This window comes from Eucyclogobius newberryi, unplaced genomic scaffold (assembly GCF_026437365.1).
Source record: "Eucyclogobius newberryi isolate DKJ021-1_F unplaced genomic scaffold, fEucNew1.0.hap1 SCAF_9, whole genome shotgun sequence".
Lineage (NCBI taxonomy): Eukaryota > Metazoa > Chordata > Actinopteri > Gobiiformes > Gobiidae > Eucyclogobius > Eucyclogobius newberryi.
The window spans coordinates 17,013,849-17,036,455 of record NW_027316532.1 but is presented as its reverse complement, the minus strand read 5'-3'; the positions used below and the strand labels follow the sequence as shown (position 1 = coordinate 17,036,455).

Below are 22,607 nucleotides of genomic sequence, written 5' to 3'. Positions count from 1 at the left end.
ACTTCCTATAAGTTTTCTGTCCTTTTCCTCTGTATCTACCTGCGTTGCAACATTGAAATTTCCCCATGTGTGGACAATAAAGGAATAGCTTATCTAATCTTATCTTAAGTGTTCATGAGTCCACCAGCAGAGGGAAAGAAACTGTTCTTGTGGCGGGAGGTTCTGGTCCGGATGGACTGTATCGTTGGTATCAGGGATATGGTGGCCTCTTTTACACTAGGAGGCTCTGAGTTTTTTAAGTGCCAGTTAGAAGTTAAAAACAAAGGAGTAAGTGTGTCTTTTAGAGCTTTATACCACTCTGAGGTGTGTCTTTAGAGCTTTATACCACTCTGAGGTGTGTCTTTAGAGCTTTATACAACTCTGAGGTGTGTCTTTAGAGCTTTATACCACTCTGAGGCGTGTCTTTAGAGCTTTATACCACTCTGAGGTGTGTCTTTAGAGCTTTATACCACTCTGAGGTGTGTCTTTAGAGCTTTATACCACTCTGAGGTGAACCCATCACTCCTGGAGATTTATTGATTTTGAATTTTTTGATTGCACTTTGAATTTTGATAGTTGTTATTTCAGCAACTAATTTCCTATTTTGCTTTTTCGGTCATGCAGGTAAATTGAGAGTGTACAAAAAATATTGAATATTTTTTTTTTCCCCCTGATATTTTGGTGAAAACTCTTCAAAGATTCAGATGCTGATTGTATTTGGTCTTGTTTGGTCAAAATTACATTATTCTATTTATCTTATATTTTTAGAGTAGTTCTCTCTGCCTGTTGTTTTCTAACCTTCCAAGCTAATCATTTTGTGAATTTTGACCGCTTTCATAATATCTTTGTTTGGTGATTTTTTTTTTAATTATTTCCTGTGAAGTCAGGTCATTGATCTCTTTTTTAATTCCCTGAAACATTTGGGATCCTTGTTTTTGGCATGTTTAGCTTCCAACAGCTTTAGTTTGGTCTGTGAATTAACTGCTGATAATGCTTTTTGGTTTGGTTTGGTTTGCAAATACTTGGATGAATGTAAACAATAATATACAATATATGATATGGTACATTTATATAGAAAGAGGGGAACAGATTCCATTCAGGATTGTATAATATACCCAAGTATAATTAGAGTTTTTAAAAATATAGGGGGACGCCGCTGGTTCTTACGTTTGAGGATAAAGAATTAGGCAAAACATATTATTCAATTTATACAGAGTGTTCTTTGGTTATACTCTGGGCTAGTATGTCTCTATGGAGACTGGTGAAGATGGAAATATGAGATTTATCCTGCAGCTCAGTCCAGACACATGGGACTGCAGCACAACAGGAAACATATATCAATATCATTATCAATAAAAGTAGGCCTGTTTTCTTGTTTTGAAATTAGTGGTTTTATTTTGATGACGGGCCGCCCTCTTTCCGCAGCAACGATTTCCGGTCCACGACGCACGACTGACGTCACTACGCTGCACGGCGCAGGAGCGGAGGACGAGCGTCAGCGCTGGACGTGCTGCGGCTCTGGTTCTGTTCGGATTTGCATCTTCTTTTTGGGATCAAAATAAGACACGTTGCCCACCTCTAACTGACAAGCCGACAGCCAAGGACATAAAGGCGGATTAATCTGACTAAAAGAAGCTGAAAAGTGCGCGGAGAGAAGCGAAAGTGTCGCCGACATGAGTGTGGAGGCGTACGGGCCGAGCTCGCAGACTCTCACCTTCCTGGACACGGAAGAAGCGGAGCTGCTCGGAGCGGACACGCAGGGCTCCGAGTTTGACTTCACCGACTTCACTTTGCCAAGCCAGACCCAGACTCAGGGCCACACGCAGAGTCAGCTGGACGCACAGGTCTGTGGCTTTCGTTTCTCTGGAAACCCCGTGACTAGCATGTTAGCATGAGGCTAACCTAGCGCTTCCTGCTAAACCCGCTATTACTGCACGTAACGTAAGCTAACTGTTAGCCCCACGCTAGTGAAAGCCATAACACAGATTAACTGCCTCTTTCATTAGTTATATTTTAGTCAAGAAGTAGATTGAGTATGTAAATGAACTTGGCGTGTTTAAAATGGTGTGCGCTGCTCAGCTGCGTTGTTAGCCTGATTTTCAGCTCAGATGTGACTCTTTTGGCGCCTGCCATATGTTAGCAACACAAGTGTGTGCAGCCCAGTGTGGTACTTCTGTAGTTTAGAGATGATCATAGAAGCATCAGTGTTATATAATCACCCCGACACATTATAATCAGGAGCATGAATATAATGTGTTGTGTTTTGGGTCTTCAACGTTGAGTTTTTGTTAGAAATCCTCCTGATCCAAGAGTTTAAGAGAGTTTGTCCATCAGGAAGTGACTGTGTGTGAACTCTTATATAACGTTCAGCAGCTCAAGTACTTTCATTATAAATAGTGGAAAATGTAGTATTTAGTGAACTTGTTTATTTATTTATAGAAATCATGATATGCATAAATCCAAAACCCTTTTAATTCAATAGGTTTTTGTGTTCATTTGTTAATTGCTGTGACAATTGTCCATAATTCTGAAACCCATTGGATAACAAACGTTTATTCAAAATATTAACCAAAGAAATAATAAATGTCTTCTCCTTTATGCTGCTTTTGTTCATAAATAAATCAGTAAATATGAAATATGTTTCTCCGATGCAGTTGAACGGTCCGGACGACGGCCTTCACAATGGCGGCTTGGACGACCCTGTGGCCAAAACCACTCAGCTGCTGCAAGAGCTCAACTTTGAGGAGGACGAAGAGGATGCGTTCTACACCAAAGACCTGCCTGTGCACGCCTGCAGGTCACTGACAAGGCTTTTATGAGGAACTATCACCGTGAAGTAGAACAAAACTGTGCCAAACATCTGCGTAGTCTTTCCAAAAATCACATTTCTCTCCTTTAAATAACATGTTTCTGGAGTCCAAGTGATGAGGAAATTCATTGTGTTGAGTTGAAGTGTCCATTATCTCCCCCTGCCGTTAGCAAACAAGCTAGCTAAGCTCTGCAGAGACAACACAGACTACTACTTTCACTTTTTTGCTGTGTACAGTCAATTTGAGCAATGCAACAGCTCCACGGACCAAAGTTAGGACAAAAAAAGCTGCTTGTACCTTTGACGTTGAACTTTGTGCCGTTTTTGTTGGCTCCGTCCGCTATTACAGCAACATGCTCCCTAAACCGGGTCAAAAACATGTGCGTTCTGGTGGTTAAACTGCAAATTTGCCCCCAAAACTCTGACCCGCTAAAAGCTACACGCATATTACATCATTTACAGCTCAAACTTCATCATAACGAAAGCGTATTTCCAAAATCTGATTATGATTGGGTTAGGGTTAAGATAATTGATGATGATGATTAAATAACACGCAGTTGTTTTATCAGACGGGCCGCGATCAAAAAGAAAACTGGCGATTTTGCGGTTTACGCATCATTTTGATACTTTTTTAGATGCAAACTCAACAATAACTCAAGGGTAATTTTGGACGTTAAGAAAATAATTAATAAAATCTGTCCTTTTTCTTTAACGTTTATAGATACCGTATTTTCCGGACTATAAATCGCACCAGCCAAAAAATTCACAATTGAGAAGGAAAAAATCTATAAGTTGCGCTGGAGTAGAGCTGGGTTTCCGATTTCTCAGATCCCATCCGATTCGCTCCGATTTCGATCTAATTTCCGATTCGATTCAATCCGGGGGTTAATGTTATTAAAAATGAAAAATGTATTTGAACCGTTTCCTTCACTTCATGACTGTGTAGAGAAGCAACATATTAAAACTAGTATTATATCAATATTAAACAGCAAATCTTACAAGTATTGGTAGTTACTGATGGCTGTAAGACTGATGAAAAGGTTAACGGTCAATCTACCTTCAAGAAAGATAATCCAGGAGTCCTGAATTATCTTTCTTGAAGGTAGATTGAAGTTCACTGAGGGAAATGTAGAAAAGAATTTTTAAATAAAAAAAAAAACGATCTTTGGACCTGCGAATCGATAATCGGTCATTAATATGCAAATCGATTAAAAATCGATTATTTCAACCCAGCTCTACACTGGAGTATAAGTCAAATTTTCTTGGGGGGAAATGTATTTGATAGAATCCAAGACCAAGAACTGACATTTCCTCTTGAAATGCAATTTAAAATAATAACAGATGAGAGAACATGGTGAATAGGTGTACGTATGCTAACGCTAACACCTTCAGCTACATGACGCACAGACAACGGACTGTGGTAAGTGTCTGGTATGTTAACGTAACATATTAAGTTATTCAGATAACTATAGCATAAAGAACATGCTAACAAGTTTGCCAAAGCATCAGTATTACCCCAAATCACTAAATCCATTGAATTCCTCTTCCTCTGTGTCACTTCTCAACAACTCCACAAACTCCAGAGGTAGAGGAAGTGCAGATTCTTCTTCTGCGTTGCTTAGAGCCTAGAGCGCCCTCTGAAAATAACAAATATCAGGTATACGTTGCCAAAACCATGAAAAAGTACTGTACTTTGATGATTGTGTCGTTCAATACTGCTATATCTTTATGCTTGTGGTTTATTGCGAGTCTGGTGGAAGGCGTGTCGTCCGCTCGCCTCATAAAAACGTTACTGATTTCCTGGCGCGGCATCAACTTGATCTGTTGGTCACGTGCTCGTTGACAGGTGTTTTTATTGGCAGACGAATGCATAGTTTGGTGGAGTCGGGCGCCCCTCGGAGAAGGCGCCAGAACTGTTTAATCACTCGTCTGAAGTCTTCCTGTTTGTTTTGCCTTTTTAGCTACTGTGGCATTCACGACCCGGCCTGCGTGGTTTACTGCAACACCAGCAAGAAGTGGTTCTGCAACGGCCGAGGAAACACGTCGGGCAGGTCAGTGTGAACACATCCTGAACAAACGTGTATGCACAGAGACGAAACCCGCGGGTGTGTCTGTAAATGCACAGAGAGACGAAACCCGCGGGTGTGTCTGTAAATGCACAGAGAGACAAAACCCGCGGGTGTGTCTGTAAATGCACAGAGAGACAAAACCCGCGGGTGTGTCTATAAATGCACAGAGAGACAAAACCCGCGGCTGTGTCTGTAAATGCACATAGACGAAACCCGCGGGTGTGTCTATAAATGCACAGAGAGACGAAATCCGCGGGTGTGTATAAATGCACCGAGAGACAAAACCCGCGGGTGTGTCTATAAATGCACAGAGAGACGAAATCCGCGGTTGTGTCTGTAAATGCACAGAGACGAAACCCGCGGGTGTGTCTGTAAATGCACAGAGACGAAACCCGCGGGTGTGTCTGTAAATGCACAGAGAGACGAAACCCGCGGGTGTGTCTGTGAATGCACAGAGACGAAACCCGCGGGTGTGTCTGTAAATGCACAGAGACGAAACCTGCGGGTGTGCCAGTAAATGCACAGAGAGACGAAACCCGCGGGTGTGTCAGTAAATGCACAGAGAGACGAAACCCGCGGGTGTGTCTGTAAATGCACAGAGAGACGAAACCCGCGGGTGTGTCAGTAAATGCACAGAGAGACGAAACCCGCGGGTGTGTCAGTAAATGCACAGAGAGACGAAACCCGCGGGTGTGTCTGTAAATGCACAGAGAGACGAAACCCGCGGGTGTGTCAGTAAATGCACAGAGAGACGAAACCCGCGGGTGTGTCAGTAAATGCACAGAGAGACGAAACCCGCGGGTGTGTCTGTAAATGCACAGAGAGACGAAACCCGCGGGTGTGTGTGTGAATGTGTCTCCAGTGTAACGGTCTTAACCTCTTCTTTGGTGTTTTAATGGTGGTTGGTATAAATAAAGTGTTATGTTATCATCACCTACTGTAGTTCTGCGTCTTCAAAGTATGTGTTTTACTCTATTCAGAAAAAAGAAAAAAAATGAGGGAGAAAAAGAGGGAGAAAGAAGGAAAGAAAAGAGGGAGAAAGGGAAGGAAAAAAAGAGTGAGAAAGAAAGGAGGAAAGGGAAGGGTGGTAAAAAACAGTCCTAACTTCTCATCATCCTGACATATGGTACTGACGCCACATATAAAAAGTATTGTTTTAACGGTTTGAATGACGTGTTATTATCTAATCAGTTTAAGCTCTGACGCCCAACTTCTTTTCTTTTTGAAAATGGTCAATTTCCTTTCAATTTTGTAAATACAGCATTTGAGTCACAATCAGACCGCTGTCCGGATCCAAACAACTTTATTAACGGCGAACCAGGACAAAAAAGAGAATTTGTATTTCCTGTGAAAGTGTGTTTGCCTCGCTGCTTCAGGCCGGGAGCCATGGCGACTGCATCGACTCATCGTTTAAGTTTGGAGCTGTAGTGTAACAAGTAACTACTAATGATAATGGACTCTAAAAGAGTTTGAACGTTCTGCTTTTCATTTAACAATATCATACATTTATAAAAGTGTTTACTGCGACTAGTTAAATTGTCCTGAAACGATATATTGCACCTTGAAATGAGGGAGAGCTGCAGATGACGTGTGAAAATGTGCTCTTCACAGTTTGGAAAGCGTATGTCCAGCCCTAACCCTTACATCCCACCTAGATGTCGTCTACGTTGTGCTTGAACCCACTTTGTCTTGTGTCCACAGCCACATCGTGAATCACCTGGTGCGTGCCAAGTGTAAAGAGGTGACGCTGCACAAAGACGGGCCGCTGGGCGAGACCGTGCTGGAGTGTTACAACTGCGGCTGTAGAAACGTCTTCCTGCTCGGCTTCATCCCCGCCAAGGCCGACTCTGTGGTGGTGCTGCTCTGCAGGTCAGTCCAGTCCACACAGGGTCAGACCCGGAGAGTCTCCTCGGTCTGAAACATGCATATTACACAGCTTGAATCATAGTAAACGGAAAGGCCAAAAAAAAAAAAGTTGTGTGTTTGCGGTAACCCGGCCGACCTGAATTTCAAAAGAAATGAAACCAGACCGTAAACATTTTATCGCATATTTACCGGCCGTGCGTTTCGAGAATGTCAAATTGTGAGAGAGAATCCAAAAGCTGCAGCGTGCAGACTGGCTAACGTGGCGGGGGCGATATTCACGCCCGGGGCAGCAGCGGTGAAGATATTTGGCGTGACTGTCAAAGTGCTCACATCATCCAGTGACAATAAGAAAAATAGTGAACGTAGAAGTCTGTAAGACATTTTTCATCATCATGTTGAGGTATCAGATGATGTCGTTGTGACTGCACAGTGTGCCCCGGACTAAAACAACTCTCACGCTGTCACACAGCGCTCACTTCTGAGAAAAGAAAACTGTCTGCAAAACCTGTGCCTGGATTTTAAAATGGATTAAAAAAAAAAAGGTCCAGCCTACCACCTGGATTTTTTTTCAATGTTACCAGAAACACACTTTATTTTATTTGGCCAAAGTAAAGTATTGGGCCTCTTTGGAGTGATGAAGGATGAAACGGTGACCCAGCTGTTTGTCTCGTACTGTTTGTAACCTTGTTTGGGCTAAAGCGGTATTGGTTGTTTTCATTTTCCATCCCGAGGGCTGTTATTATTAATGGCGTTTCACGATAACATTATGACATAAACGATCATAATTCTAGTTGAATGTGTAATGTTGACATTCTCTCTGGTTCAAAGCCACATAAACCCTCTGTACGCTGTGTTGTGGCCCACAGACAGCCGTGTGCGAGCCAGAGCAGCCTGAAGGACATAAACTGGGACAGCTCTCAGTGGCAGCCGCTCATCCAGGATCGCTGCTTCCTGTCGTGGCTCGTGAAGATCCCGTCTGAGCAGGAGCAGCTCAGGGCCAGGCAGATCACAGCACAGCAGATCAACAAGCTGGAGGAGCTGTGGAAGGTACACACATTCACACACAAACACTCACACGCGCACTCGCACTCTCTCACAGACACACAGACGCTCACACTCTCTCACACTCTCACACTCACACACACACACACACAACACACTTCTGCTGTTTTTAACTCTAGAAATCATCTCCAGACTCGTTCTGAGCATTTCTGTTGAATCTGGATAAGTACAACTGTGTGCTAAGACCAGGACGTTTGTGGCTAATTAAAAAGATTTGAGAACTCATGCGCATGCGCACTCCCCCGTGCGGACTGATACAACACAAACGTGCGTTTGTTTATTAGCGCGACGCATCGCATCTCCCGTAGATTTCCGTCTCTTATGAGACAGCTCGAAAAGTCTTTCTCCGTCTTAATTTTGTCCCGTACACTGAGAGAACTATATTATGATAGATCCATGCGCTTAGACACGCTGAAACGTGCTGCTCTCATGGGGACGAGCCGGACGAGGCTGCAGGTGAGCGGTAGGTGCGTTCTGTGATTGATGCGTGACAGGACTAATTGGCAGTCCACGCCACGAGGAAATGAGACTCAGATTTGGGCCCAAAAAAAAATCGTCCATTACGCCTTTAATATTGTTTTTGTAAAAAAAAAAAAAAATTGTGCTGAAACATAAATAATGCATCATATTAGTCCTTAAAGTTCACAAAAGACCTTTGGAACATCCCCATTATAGGCAAATGATTAGGATGAACAGTAACTCGAGTAACTTTGATCTTAATGTGCTCATTTGTTTCAACATTAAACTGAGAATGTTCTGAGGATCTGACCTCCATTAGTTCAGTCACTTCAGCCGGTGTCAAACATCAAACAGGAAATGGAAACCCAACGTTTCTCTGCAGTTATTTTTAATGCTCATTCGATTAAGTTGAAACACAGCTGTTTATTTTCCTTTTTTTGTCTTTAAATTTTTCAAAATATTAACCATAAAACACAAAACAAACTGATCACAACCAGAGAGCAAATGATAAAATACACATTTTCAACGAGCATAAAGCACCACGGCGCTCGCACAGTGATCTTAAAGTACCACGGCCACCGTGCGAGCCGTAGTACTTTTATTTTTTTAACAAAAATTTTTATATGTACTTTGACCCTGCGACGAGTTGGCCACTGTCCAGGATGTACCCCGCCTAAGGCCCGAAGTCACTGGGATAGGCTCCAGTCACCCGCGACCCCGAAAGGGAACAAGTGGTAGAAAATGGATGGATGGGTTATATGTACTTTTCGCGAGCGCCCGCACGGTTTGTCCCACCACCATCCTTCAACCTAAGCCCAGTGAGAACTCTTGAATAAGTGTGTCTTTTAGAGCTTTGTACCAATCTGAGGTGAACCTGGATTTCAATAGTTATTTCAGCACCTAATTTTTAGTTTGGCTCTTTGGTCATGGCAAGTTGAGAGTGTCCAAAAAGATTGCAGGTTTTCTTCTTTGTTTCCTGATATTTTGGTGAGAAGTTTTTTGTAGAAGGATTCAAACGATGATTGTATTTGATCTTATTAGGGTTATTACATTATTCTGTTTCTGTTTTCTAAGCTTCCAAGCTCATAATTTTGCATAAATAAGTGATAAAGCTGTTTGTTTTTGCAGGACAACCCGGGCGCGTCGCTGGAGGACCTGGAGAAGCCCGGTGTGGACGAGGAGCCTCAGCAGGTGCTGCTCAGATATGAAGACGCCTATCAGTACCAGAACGTGTTCGGGCCCCTGGTCAAACATGAGGCTGACTACGACAAGAAGCTCAAAGAGTCTCAGGTTTGTTTGACCAAGAGCATTATAGTCTTAAAGTCCTTATGACTGACCGCACTACTCTTTATTCAAACAGTTCACATGAATTATACTTAAACTCACTAAACTTTGGTATTTCTTTAGGTTTAGAATTGTACTTCCTTATTGTAAATCATCACATCACACTTGTAAATTCCAATAATAAATGAATGAATGTTCTGAATCAATAGTAATAAGTTAGTTCAAATCTGGGCTGTAGAAAATGTTTTAATCGATTCAAATTAAACTAATGGGATTAAACATTGTCGACCCTCAGCTGGTTCGAGAGGCTTTTAAAGAGTTTGACTGAGCAGATTGAGCCCTAAATCTCATCTGATTCACTTTCCACCTTCTAATATCATCAAAAAGTGTCTCTTGAGATGAAATAATCCACAATCGCTCAAACTCCAATAAAGCCAGACAAGAGCTCTATTTAAAGCTCCAGTTAAACTCAAGTTCTTCACTTTTAACTTGTGTCTCTCTGTTTTCTGTTTCCTCCTCTTTTGGCAGACCCAGGACAACATCACCATCCGCTGGGACCTGGGCCTGAACAAAAAGCGCATAGCGTACTTTACCCTCCCCAAGACGGACTCAGGTGGTAGATACAGGCGGTTCTTCCCTCGCATGTCCCGGACTCTCCCCGCTTTAGCGCTTTAGCACCGTATCTCCCCGTCCCAGGGCGATGGCTCCCACGGGGACGATCCACCTCCCCCCCGTGTGGCATGTCCCGTCTGCTTGTTCTGGCGAGCCGCTCGAGGAGCCGCTTTCCAAACACTTACACGTTCGTAGAGCGAGTCGCAAAGTCAAATCGATTAACTGCGAATGAGTAAATGCCGGAAAAGGTCAAAACGTGTGGGAGAAAGCGTCGTCTGAAATGATCGACTATAACAAATATCAGCCATGTTTTTATGAATTTTATTATTCTATCTTAAATCTCTACTTTGTAACTTCAAAATAGTTGCATTTTTTATATAAAGACTTAAAAACCATTAATGTTTAGATCTGATCACAGTCGAGCTTTAAAAATGTGCCATTGGGCATAGCAAAAAAATGTCTGTTTGCCGTAACCCGATCGCCGAAAAAATCTGCATTTTGTTAAAGTGATGCCAAATATAGATATTTTTTCTTATATCTCGCCAACTCACCGACCATTTTTCGAAACAACGTTGTGTTGAATAATTTTGTTGCACTGAAACTCGCTAGAAATATTTTAAACCCAAAAATGAAAAAAGAATTTACCTACCTACCGACCATACAATTTATTTGGGGCAGCCTGGTTTATTTAACTTTTGCCTCCATTCAGAATTTTTAAACATTCTGACTACAGTTTTCTAAAAGGTTCTTTGTAATACTGAATATCTGGCTTAGTTGAACAGAGATATTTCAATAAATAGAAACGAGGCATTCTATTTAAAAGTTTCATCCTTTGTGATTCTTGCGGCGACTCATTGTGGTTTGGTTCGATTACAATACAATGGTGCAACTCTAGTTTTTGCGCATTTGTGTATTTGCTGTCAGGGCGTTTGGAAAGCACTGCTGTGTGCGTGTGCGTGTCCGTGTCCTCGTCCTCCAGACCTTAATGCAGGTTGAACATGAAGATTCCAATCGCCACCAGAGTTTCAACCTTTTCTGATTTTTGCGCCAACTTAAATTGCGTTGTGGTTTCGATCGCGATTGGTGCCACAGTTTTTGCACCTTCGTGTATTTGTGGTCCCGATGTTTGGAAAGCACTGCAGTATGTTTGTGTGTGTCTGTGTGTGTAAATGTTTGTGTTGTGTGTCTGTGCATGTCTTCCCACTAACACTTCTCTAACCGCTCGTCCCGCTTGTCACCGCCCGGGACGACTCCGCTCTAACTGCCCCGCCCTGTTGTTTCAGACATGAGGCTGATGCAGGGCGACGAGATCAGTCTGAGGTACAAGGGAGACCTGGGTCCTCCCTGGAAAGGCATCGGACACGTCATCAAAGTCCCCGACAGTATCCTTACATACTCTGAAGTCTGTGGGGAAGGATGTGCAGTAATGTTTGAGGAAGTGATGAGTGAAAAGCATATTACGGGTTTAGGAATGTCAAAATGTTCTGGTTAATTGATGATCGTGTATATTCAGGTAACAATAACTGACAATTAAAAAGAAAACAAGCTTATCTTATTTATCGTTTTAGAAGCAAAATTAAGTAATTTCAGTTGAATATATCGATGTTGCAGACGTCAGATGTTGGTGACACTTAAAAGACAAACTTCTGTGGACATTTCCATCTCCACCGGACACGCCCTCTGCACCGGACACGCCCTCAAAGCTTTCAAGAGCGCTGACTTTGTGTCTGATCCTCAAATATAACACTCGGGACAGTAAAACTCCTTAAAACTGTCTGCGAGTAGGCTAACGTTTATTAGCATAGCCACGCAATAATATGTAACCTAGCATTAGCTGCTAACTACACTTACACTTTGATGTCACTTTAACTTCACTTTATTGTTCATTCAAGTTTGATTTCACGAAGTTATGTGAGAAATGCGTCACGATTTTACGATTCAAAATTTTTGATGATCCGTGAAATCGCCTTCAGTCACAACCGTAACTCTGAAATACGTGCAATTTCTGATGGAAAGCAGGGCATGAAAGACTTTTCAAAACGTCACTATATTCCCCTGTCAGGGAATGAGACATACACCAATGCTATTCCTTAACACATAGAGAACACAATTCAACTTAGAATATGCCGTTTTTCTCTTAGACTAATGATGCAGATAATATATCACTATTATGCAGATAAAATATATCACAGAAATATAATCATATATTCACATTTTATCACATCCTCTACATCAATGTTTGTTGGGGATCATGTTTTGTGGTGATGTAATGTTGCGTTACGGACGGGGTCGTCAACATTTGGTGCGTCGTCGTGTTTCTTTGACTCTTGTATAAAGACTACGGAGACGAAATCGCCATCGAGCTGCGCAGCGGGGCCAATGCTCCGGTGGAAATCACACACAACTTCCAGGTGGACTTTGTCTGGAAGTCCACATCGTTTGACAGGTACAGTTTTAATAAAATCTCCCATACGTTTTAGTTCGATTTGGTTTAGGTCTTTGTCTTACGTTAGACTAGTTTCTCAACGCGAAAGGAAAACCAGAAAACGAACCATGACGGGTGCTGGTAATTGTGAACGTAGAAAGAATCCAAATAGTATACCTTTTGTGTAATAATAAAGTAAAATATGTCGTAAAAGCAGTTCAGGCGCCTTGAATATCGAGGTCATCGTCTTTTGCAGGATGCAGAGCGCCCTGAAGACGTTTGCGGTGGATGAGACCTCCGTGTCCGGATACATCTACCACAAACTGCTGGGACACGAGGTGGAAGACGTCACCATCAAGTGCCAGCTCCCCAAACGCTTCACCGCTCAGGGCCTGCCCGACCTCAACCACTCGCAGGTGAATGCTCCGGGGATTAAAGGGCCCTCAATGTGCTTTGTGTGTAGATGTAGTTATAAGAATGATCAGGAGTTTTCTGAGTGAAAATCCAAAAACAAAGGCAAGTTCTTGACTGATTAAAGGTGAACTTGTTTTTAGTTGGAGCGCCTGAAAGCTGCTTCTCCACTAAGCTTGAAACTTCAACCTTGAAAAGTTGTTTGCAAAATTCCAGACAAAGCAATAACACGGATCTCTTCTCTTGAAAAGTCACCTAGTGCGCCTTAAACAAAGACCATTAGACTTCAGAAATTATGAGAACTTCTGTTTCTTTAAAGCGGTCAGAGGAAGATGTTTTAAGCTCCAAAGTGACTCCTGAGCCTTTTGTTAGAATCCAGGTGATCGTCCTCAGAGTTGACAAAACCAAACCAATGCAAACTGAGTCACTTTAGGTTCTCGTGTTGCTTGAAGCTGGAGATGAACGTTCTCTGACGAGATGAACCTGAGTGAAACCTGACTCTTTCCTGTCGTGTGCTGCAGGTTTATGCTGTGAAGACAGTGCTGCAGAGGCCTTTGAGTCTGATCCAGGGACCTCCAGGGACCGGTAAAACGGTCACCTCTGCCACCATCGTGTACCACCTGTCTCGCCAGGGAAACGGGTACGTCTCAAACAGACCCTCGTGTCCTCAGTGTTTATCCGTGTGCTCATGGCCTTCCCTCTTTGGCCCAGGCCGGTGCTGGTGTGTGCTCCCAGTAACATCGCCGTGGATCAGCTCACAGAGAAAATCGACAAAACAGGGCTGAAGGTGGTTCGTCTTTGCGCCAAGAGTCGAGAGGCCATCGAGTCACCGGTGTCGTTTCTGGCTCTGCACAACCAGATCAGTAACATGGACAGGTGATCTACAATGTGACGCATGACGCTTTTTGAATAAATATGAGCTTTATACTTAATATTCCTTCTGTTTTTGTGTTTGCAGCATGCCTGAGCTGCAGAAGCTGCAGCAGCTGAAGGATGAGACCGGAGAGCTGTCGTCTGCTGACGAGAAGCGATACAGAGCTCTGAAACGCACTGCAGAGAGGGAGCTGCTCATGGTGAGTGCTGCCCTCTGCTGGTGCCCTCCTGTAGTGTTCCATGCACTTACTGTACATTTAAAAGTAATGTACACACCTGATTGTAAACCACTCTGAGGGAATCCTACATCCAACCTACACTGGACGTGTCAAACTTGGTATGGGGTAGAAAGTTCAGTAAATTAATGAAGAATATAGGACTGATTGACATCTGGAGGGAGATGAACCCTAGTGCTCGCCAGTATACCAATTTTTCTAATCCACATGCAATATAGACAGAATAGACTGTTACTTTATCTTCAATAAAGACGGATCTAAAATCACTGAGGCATCTGTGGACCAATAGGCCCAATAGACTTAAGTGACCACGCTCCATCCTCTGCAAAGCTTCTAAAGCAGTTTTGAGAGAAAAAATATATAGCCGTAGCCTCCGAAAAAAAGAAAAGAGAAGAAAAAAGAAAAAAGATCCGCAAGAAAAACTTAAAATTGCTGGAGGTAGATCATGTCAAGAAAGGGAGTCCTCAAATGCTACAAGAAATTAAAAAGATAAGGAAAAATGTATTATTTAACCTCACAGTGTGTCTATACTTTGACATACTCTAACAGTCAGAAGTCAGACGTGCACAGATTCATGTAATAAGACTGTTAGGTCTGTACTTGGTTGTGCAGGGTCTGTAATGTACTCTGACCTTTATCTATCCAAAGTAGTTTTGTAATGAGCTGAAGGATAAAGTTTTATTTATTAATTTATGTTCTGTGTCTCAGAACGCCGACGTGATCTGCTGCACGTGCGTCGGAGCCGGAGACCCTCGTCTGGCTAAGATGCAGTTCCGCTCCATCCTGATCGACGAGAGCACTCAAGCCACGGAGCCGGAGTGCATGGTGCCCGTGGTGCTGGGGGCCAAGCAGGTACCGTGTGTGCAGAGGGAGAACTTCCACTGCAGCTAAACTTGTTCATTCATAATTATTATGTGTTATTCAGCTGATCCTGGTGGGCGATCACTGCCAGCTGGGCCCGGTGGTCATGTGTAAGAAGGCGGCCAAAGCCGGTCTGTCCCAGTCCCTATTCGAGCGCCTGGTGGTCCTGGGCATCCGGCCTATCCGGCTCCAGGTTCAGTACCGCATGCACCCGGCCCTCAGCGCTTTCCCCTCCAACATCTTCTACGAGGGCTCGCTGCAGAACGGCGTGACGGCAGGTGAGGCCAACGTGTGAAGTATTTGTGGAGGTTTGACGAATGAAAAAGATGTTCACGGTTTATAATGTATATTTTTTTTTTCCCGCAGCTGATCGCATCAAGAAGGGCTTCGACTTCCAGTGGCCGCAGCCGGACAAGCCCATGTTCTTCTACGTGACTGCGGGTCAGGAGGAGATCGCCAGCTCGGGAACGTCCTACCTCAACAGGTGATTGAGCGTCTGCACATCAACCCAAGCTGAGCGTCGATTTCAGCCGCTATTTTCAAGACTTTCGACCGTTCAAACGTTGGACTACTTTACTTTCAACTGCACATGTCCATGTCTAGTTTTATTTCACAACAAGGCTGCAACGATCATCTATTAATTGTGACTGGTCTACTTTTAAAAGACTAAGGGCAGTCGTATTTTGATCTTAATGTTCATTGGTCATGGTCATTTTTTTGAGAAATGGTGACAGAACAATCTTCAAACCCTTTCCATCGTGTCTGTTCTTTCAGTTGTGCATTGCTCATTGTCACTAATATAAATGTTGTTGCTGTGTTCAGGACTGAAGCTGCCAACGTGGAGAAGATCACCACACGTCTGTTGAAAGCCGGAGCCAAACCGGACCAGATCGGCATCATCACGCCGTACGAAGGCCAGCGCTCTTACTTGGTGCAGTACATGCAGTTCAGCGGCTCCCTGCACACTAAGCTCTACCAGGTAAGACCCAGAAACAAAGAATAGTATACCCATTTTTTTAATCCACATGCAATATATTCCAGAATAGACCGTTTCTTTATCGTCAATGAAGACGGATCTAAAATCACTGAGACAGATACAGGCACAATAGACTTAAGTGACCACGCTCCTATCTACATTTCTGTAGACCTGGAGAAAAGACGAAGAGACAATCAATGGAGGTTCAATGTCAGCCGGCTTAACAACCCTGTGTTTAAGAAAGACATTTCAAACAACATTAAGATTCATCTAGAGAACAATTATACAGGGGAAACTTCCCGCATCCTCTGGGATGCTTCTAAAGCAGTTTTGAGAGGAAAAATTATCGCCATAGCCTCAAAAAAAGGAAACAAAGAAAGAAAAAGCCCTTTATGTCTTTGAACTGCAGGACACAACTGAATGAAAGAATCTATTAACACTTTGTTGAGTCCTGGTCATGTTATTTTAGCAGTTATTTAACTTGAACTGTTCAAAGATCAGTAGTTACCCCTCCTGAGAAACTTTATCTCCAGTATAAAATGTGAACCCTTTGTGTGCTTTTCGCAGCAAGTGGAGATTGCGAGCGTGGACGCATTTCAGGGCCGAGAGAAGGACTTCATCATCCTGTCGTGTGTGAGAGCGAACGAGCACCAAGGCATCGGCTTCCTCAATGACCCGCGCCGCCTCAACGTCGCCCTCACCAGAGCCAAGTAAGAATCACAGGATCCGTGCAGAAAACCTATGTCCAACAAGTTCTTTGTATCTTTTATCCGTGCTGAGAATACACTGCAGTTAGCTGACCTTTTATTTCAGCCGTGTGTGAATCCAAACATAAGCTCCTCCCTCTTTGGCCAAAAGTGTCCCGAGCTATGGTTTATCGATCATGACATTGAGCAAACCATTTTAACAAGTCTTCACACAATTCAGCTACTTAAAAGGCAGTATGGACGATTTTTCGGCGATTTGAGAACGCAGGCGGAAGTGCGCATGCGCACTCCCCCGTGCGGACTTATACAACACACACGTGCGTTTGTTTATTAGCGCAACGGAGCGCATCTCATCGCTCGTCTCCCGTAGATTTCTGTCCACTTCTGCGTCAGCTCGAACTGTCTTTCTCCGTCTTCATTTTGCCCCGTACACTGAGGGAACTATATTATGATAGATCCATCCAGATTAGGCATGCGGAAACGTGGGGACGAGCCTGACGCGGCTGCAGGTGAGCGGTAGGTGCGTTTTATGATTGATACATGGCAGGACAAATGATTTATCCACGCCACGAGGAAATATGATAAAAAATTTGCTGAAAAAAATCGTCCATACCACCTTTAAGTGAGAAGACGAGGAGAGACCAAGTGTCACCCTGACTCGGTGACCTTGTACTCTGAAAGCCACATGTTTTCTGTGCTGTCACTTGACCATTTCCTGTTTGCAGGTACGGCGTGATCATCGTGGGGAACCCAAAGGCCTTGTCCAAACAGCCGCTCTGGAACAATCTCCTGAACTACTACAAGGAGCAGAAGGTTCTGGTGGAAGGTCCTCTGAACAACCTGAGGGAGAGTCTGATGCAGTTCAGCAAGCCTCGAAAGCTGGTCAACACCATTAACCCCGTCAGTGCACCACCGTCTGTACGTCCGCGCCTCTTGCACCGGTCAATGTGTTAAATCTGTGTTTGTGTCAGGGAGGACGATTCATGAGCACAGCCATGTACGACGCTCGAGAAGCTATGATCCCTGGATCCGCCTACGACCGCTCCAGCGCACGTAAGAAACCCTTCAGCCTCAGTGTGGATTTATTTATTAAAGGGGAAACTACAAATGCTACTACTTTTAGCTATAAATATGCAGGACAGTAGCCATGGCTAACTTTAATCCTTGGCACGTCTCACACATTCATAAAACATGAACGTGATACAAATATAACTCACACACACACACTTTTCGTTTACTGGTCCTAGTTTATCACTTCAAACCCATGATGAAACCCATGTCGTCGGTGTCTTCCATGCAAATAATCAGATTCATTCATTCATAGTCATTTAAGTCTATCTTATTTTAGACGTGTTTCTAGGACTAAGCAGTATTTGGGTGATATTTTTTCCCCTCATTTGTCAATCTGGATTTTTGATTGCTATTTTCCAAAATAAAATCACATCACTGACAGGTCCATCTCAAAATGAATTGTCCCGCCCGACGACCTTTAGGGGAATTATTCTATATGTTCAAGATGTCGACTGTAAGCAAACTTTTAGATAAATATGGTTGTTTATTTACCTTTATTTTACATCTTTGATGTAGACAAACCTAAAGCCTCCTGTGCTGCTGTTTTTATTTCTTCTCAGCCGGTCGTCCTTCAAACATGTACTTCCAAACCCACGATCAGATCGGGATGATTGGAGCAGGTCCTGGACACATGGCTGCGATGAACCTGCCCATCCCCCTGAACCTGGTGATGCCCCCGATGCCTCCGCCCAGTTACATGGGCCACGCCAACGGACCGGCAGGTACGGACCGATACGGGCGACACGGGGCCCCACTGGGCACAACTCGTACACAAGGCAATTCAAAGTGCTTCACACAATTTATGTATAAATTGTTAAAAGGAAAGAACAGGGAAGAAATTCATTAAAATCATAAAGACATGACAGAAATCACAAAACCTTCATTTCTATTCATTCGATTTAACAGTTTTGCTGATCATACATTTTGTTCGTGCTTAGAGATCCAGATGGAAAACTAAATCTATTGGCCCACACTGGCCCACGCTCCAGACATTCTTTCCCATATTTAATTGACGTTGCCATGGTGACGGGCGTCTCTGGCACATTGCTTTTAGATTGATTCTTTCCATGTTTGACCGTCCCTAGACGTCAGCGCGCTATCTGCCTCTGCACACGTCAGTGCTGAGACTATCTTTGACCATGACTCTCTGGTCGACATTGAAAGGATTAAAGGCCTAAGATGACATTAAAAGCTTCCTCATGGATTCAATCCAACAGTGCCCAGAACTAAGTCATATTTCAGCTAAAGCGCCTGTCATTGAATAAACGAGTAATGCCACTCTGGAACATTCCGTAATGTTGACCTTGTGTCTGTTCTGTGTCAGGGATGAAAGGAGGCATGAAGGGAAAGCCCGGTCGAGGCCGGGGTCAGAGGTCACGAGGGGGGGCTCAGGGTAACGGCCCCCACAGCCAGGCCAGTCAGGACGGGGCCTCCCAGCCCTTCTCCCAGGGGCCCCTCACACAGGGCTACATGAACATGAGCCAGCCGTCTATGAGCCAACCAGGCCTGTCTCAGCCCGAGCTGTCCCAGGTAATGCACGCAACACACACACACATATATAAAACGCACAGATCCAGTAAAACCTTTAAAACTCACATCATGGCGTGTTTGCTCCGTGTGATCCAGGACAGTTACCTCGGGGATGAGTTCAAGTCCCAGATGGACGTGGCCCTGTCGCAGGACTCGACTTACCAGGGCGAGCGCGCATATCAACACGGAGTGACCGGCCTGTCCCAGTACTAGAGTGAGTACGAGAAGCATCGTCACGGCGACGAGCGGCCGTCACATGACCCACTGTGCTCTCGTCTCACAGGTGAAGCTGACGAGTGGAGCTAGGCCTGAGCGGAGCTTAGTTCATCTGAGCTTTTTAAATCTGAGAAATAATAAAAACATACAATGGATACATGTTTTCCTCTGCTACATCCGAAAGCACCACCCGCCGTAACGGAAGGCGACGGGAGAGCGAAACCAAACCAAGAGCTGCGTGCGAGAAGACTGCAGGACAGAAGGAGCGAGCCCGAGGGCGCGAGCAGGAGACACAGGCCCCGCAGCGACACACGAGGCAGACAGAGGGCGCCGTCGAGGTGGTCACGCTGCTGAGGGGGGGGGGGACCTGCACCACACCCAGCCTCCCCGACAAAAAACCACCGCGCCTTCAGGAACGCCCGCCGCGCTCCGCAAAGGGAAAGGCGAGCGGCGAGAGTCCGGCCCCTGAAGCCGGCGCGGAGCGGAGCCCAGGCCTCAGCAGCAGCGACGGAGGAGGAAGCGAAAACATGGATTCTGTGCTCGGATTTTGTACAAACTGCCTTGGACTTGACAGACCTTCCACTTGCCTTTCACAAACCGCGTTCTCGCTCGGAAACATCTGGAGAAAAGCGGGTTTGGGGCACGGGGATCTCTTCAAGGCGACGCCCGCGATACCGAAGGATTCACGGGACACTTTTCTCGCTTGTTGGAACATTTCTTATGACAGAGCACAACTTTGCTAAATCAAAGCTACGAAGTATTACCAGCACCTGCGCCTGATGTTTCTGCAAAAGCGATTGTTTTTTGTTCCTCCTAATTTTATGAAATGAAACTTTGGGGTTGATGGTTGTTTTTTTCTCTTTGCTTCGATTTTTAAAAAATGTTTCTCAATTTGGCGTCGACGAACCCAAGAGAAGCCGTTTGCATGTCGACCGCATTCAAAAGTCACCGAGTCACTCCTCAGGAGCCCGAGGTTTCGAGGTCTCTGTCCTGAAGGTTTCTTTTCGGTTCTTGCAGATGTTTTTCACAAAGAGCTCGACACTTGGAACGTTTAGCGTTTAGAGCGAGGTAACGTGGGTAAAGCGACGACCGTGAGCCTCATCCCGGTCCGGCCCTCGTCCCGTTCTCGTTGGGCGCGGATTGTTCTTGTCTAAACCTTGAACTCGTGTTGTATTGAACTTACAACTGATCGAAATAATCAGGGCCACGACCGTTAATTACCAACTATAAAGAATAATTCTCTGGACAAAAAGAAATCTAAAAGAATGTAAGAAAGAACAGAGTTTATTTGTTTTTGTTTGTTTTAAAGTCACAATTTTTCAAACTGTATTTGGTAGAAAATGTTTTAAAAAGTCAGAATTCTGCTTTGACTCGTCGACATCTCGTATACGTAATCGCTGACTCGTTGACCGCTAACGGTTTCTAGATGTGAAACATGCACCGGACGCAGCCGCGACGAGGTTTTATGACTCGGACTGAGGCGTAAACGCGCCGGGCGAGTGTTTTAACGATTCACGGGCGTTCGCAACGTGTCGAAGCAAATCGCTCGAAAGAAGAACTGTCAAATTGAATCCGCAAAATAGTGGTTACATTTCTGACCAATGTGTTTTTGAATTCAAACGCGACAAAAGACTGTTTTTACACCGACTTCAGAACATGTCGTGGGACTTTAGCGCTGTTGGTGAAAAAAAACCTGGTTCAAATTAAGTGAAAATCCCATTCGCTGGCCATAAATTACTCCCAAAAAATTGCCAGTTTCATAGATTTTTGCTAAATAATCTGCATTTTCTGCCCGTGAACATTTGCTTTTTAGATTTTTACCACTGAGATGCAGTTCAGTTCAAAATGTAAACGTAACGCAATGTCAATATTTTGAGGCGAAAAACATCTGCTAAAACCTGTCGGAACGGCGGAAACGACCGAACGGGCAAAAAACGCATGAGAGTGTCACGACCTTTCGAAGTCACTCGCCCCGGGCCAGACGCATCCGGGACGTGCGAAGAAACCCCCGCTAGTCTCGAAACGACGAGCCGGCGTTTCCGAACACGCCTCAAACCGTTTCCCGTAAACGTCCCGTCGTCATCGTAGAGTCGGTCGTAGAGTCGGTCGTAGAGTCGGTCGTAGAGTCGGTCGTAGAGTCGGTCGTAGAGTCGGTCGTAGAGTCGGTCGTAGAGTCGGTCGTAGAGTCGGTCGTAGAGTCGGTCGTCCGCAGTAGGAACCGAGCTTCTTTTCGTGAACCGAGCTTCTTTTCGTGCGATTGTAAAGCCGTTTTTTTCCCCCCGATGAGAATGTACCATATTTTCAGACAATCAAGACGACGTCGTGGTTTCGCTGATTAAAACTTTTACTCATAGCTTTAAAAACGTGGAGTTGCTTTTTGCGTGTAGGACGTGCCGTGGACGTAATCGTCGTTTGAGTAGAAATGCATCCCGTGTTCGATGGGTGGCGTATACATAAGTCTATTGTTTAGCGTTTCCCGGCGTTCCTCGTTTGCAGTGGTAGTTCCGACTTTGATTATAATGACCCTTGTTGATTGATTCAATAAAAGCTTCTGCAAACATGTTTACCGTGTTTATGAGTCATTGTTGTACGAAGTCGAGAAGGTTTAACGCCAAACGGTCGTTTCCAAGGAGATTGACTTTGGCTTGTTTCACACTGAAGGTTTTAAACTTCTTGTTAGACGTGGAAACACAGAACGATCTGGATCTCATTGAGGTCTTTTTGTTCACACGCTTTATAAATGAGGCTCACGACTGTAACTTGGCCGGATTTAATTCAATTTAAGATTAAATAAAAGTTTCTTTTTACCAGGTTTAACCATAAAACGACTTCATGTCGTCAAAACCATAATAATAAAAGTATATTCGTACACCGATAACAGGAATGTGAATCAGTATAAAATCTCTAAAAAGTACAAATTTGAGCACTTTCACAAACTCCACCTGCGATCGCCATGACAACACGACACTGAAGCTAAACACATGAAGAAAACACAACGTACTTTACTTTTTTTTTATGGACGTGTATTGTACAGATATTATTTGTAACTGAAACAAATAATGCATATTACAAACTACTGTACTTTATACTCTTGTAATAACAGCTTCAGAGCTCACTTTTCCCGGTCACTAACAAAGATCGTCTCTGCGCACAGGAACACT

The 22,607-nt window shown here is 44.2% G+C and overlaps 2 protein-coding genes across 3 annotated transcripts in view; both read left to right on the top strand.

Annotated features, from left to right (window-relative positions):
- The window catches only part of LOC140353811 (transcription factor JunD-like), an 81,814-nt gene that overhangs the window by 35,860 nt on the left and 23,347 nt on the right, over positions 1-22,607 (top strand). The gene's annotated exons all lie outside the window — the stretch shown is intronic.
- On the top strand, positions 1,437-22,008 carry LOC140353351 (regulator of nonsense transcripts 1). 2 transcript variants are annotated; one of them, XM_072437865.1, is made up of 24 exons: positions 1,437-1,823; positions 2,634-2,776; positions 4,750-4,839; positions 6,559-6,726; positions 7,590-7,770; positions 9,373-9,534; positions 10,057-10,144; positions 11,424-11,522; positions 12,478-12,586; positions 12,822-12,981; positions 13,498-13,616; positions 13,688-13,852; positions 13,935-14,049; positions 14,794-14,937; positions 15,011-15,224; positions 15,313-15,430; positions 15,769-15,925; positions 16,490-16,632; positions 17,355-17,529; positions 17,601-17,682; positions 18,261-18,422; positions 19,025-19,230; positions 19,327-19,444; positions 19,514-22,008. In XM_072437865.1, exons 1-23 carry the CDS (start codon positions 1,653-1,655, stop codon positions 19,441-19,443), a joined length of 3,288 nt encoding a protein of 1,095 aa, XP_072293966.1. In that variant the 5' UTR covers positions 1,437-1,652; the 3' UTR covers position 19,444; positions 19,514-22,008. The 2 variants fall into 2 exon arrangements, with proteins under 2 accessions (XP_072293966.1, XP_072293967.1); XM_072437866.1 differs by having other exon boundaries at positions 1,438-1,823; positions 10,057-10,141.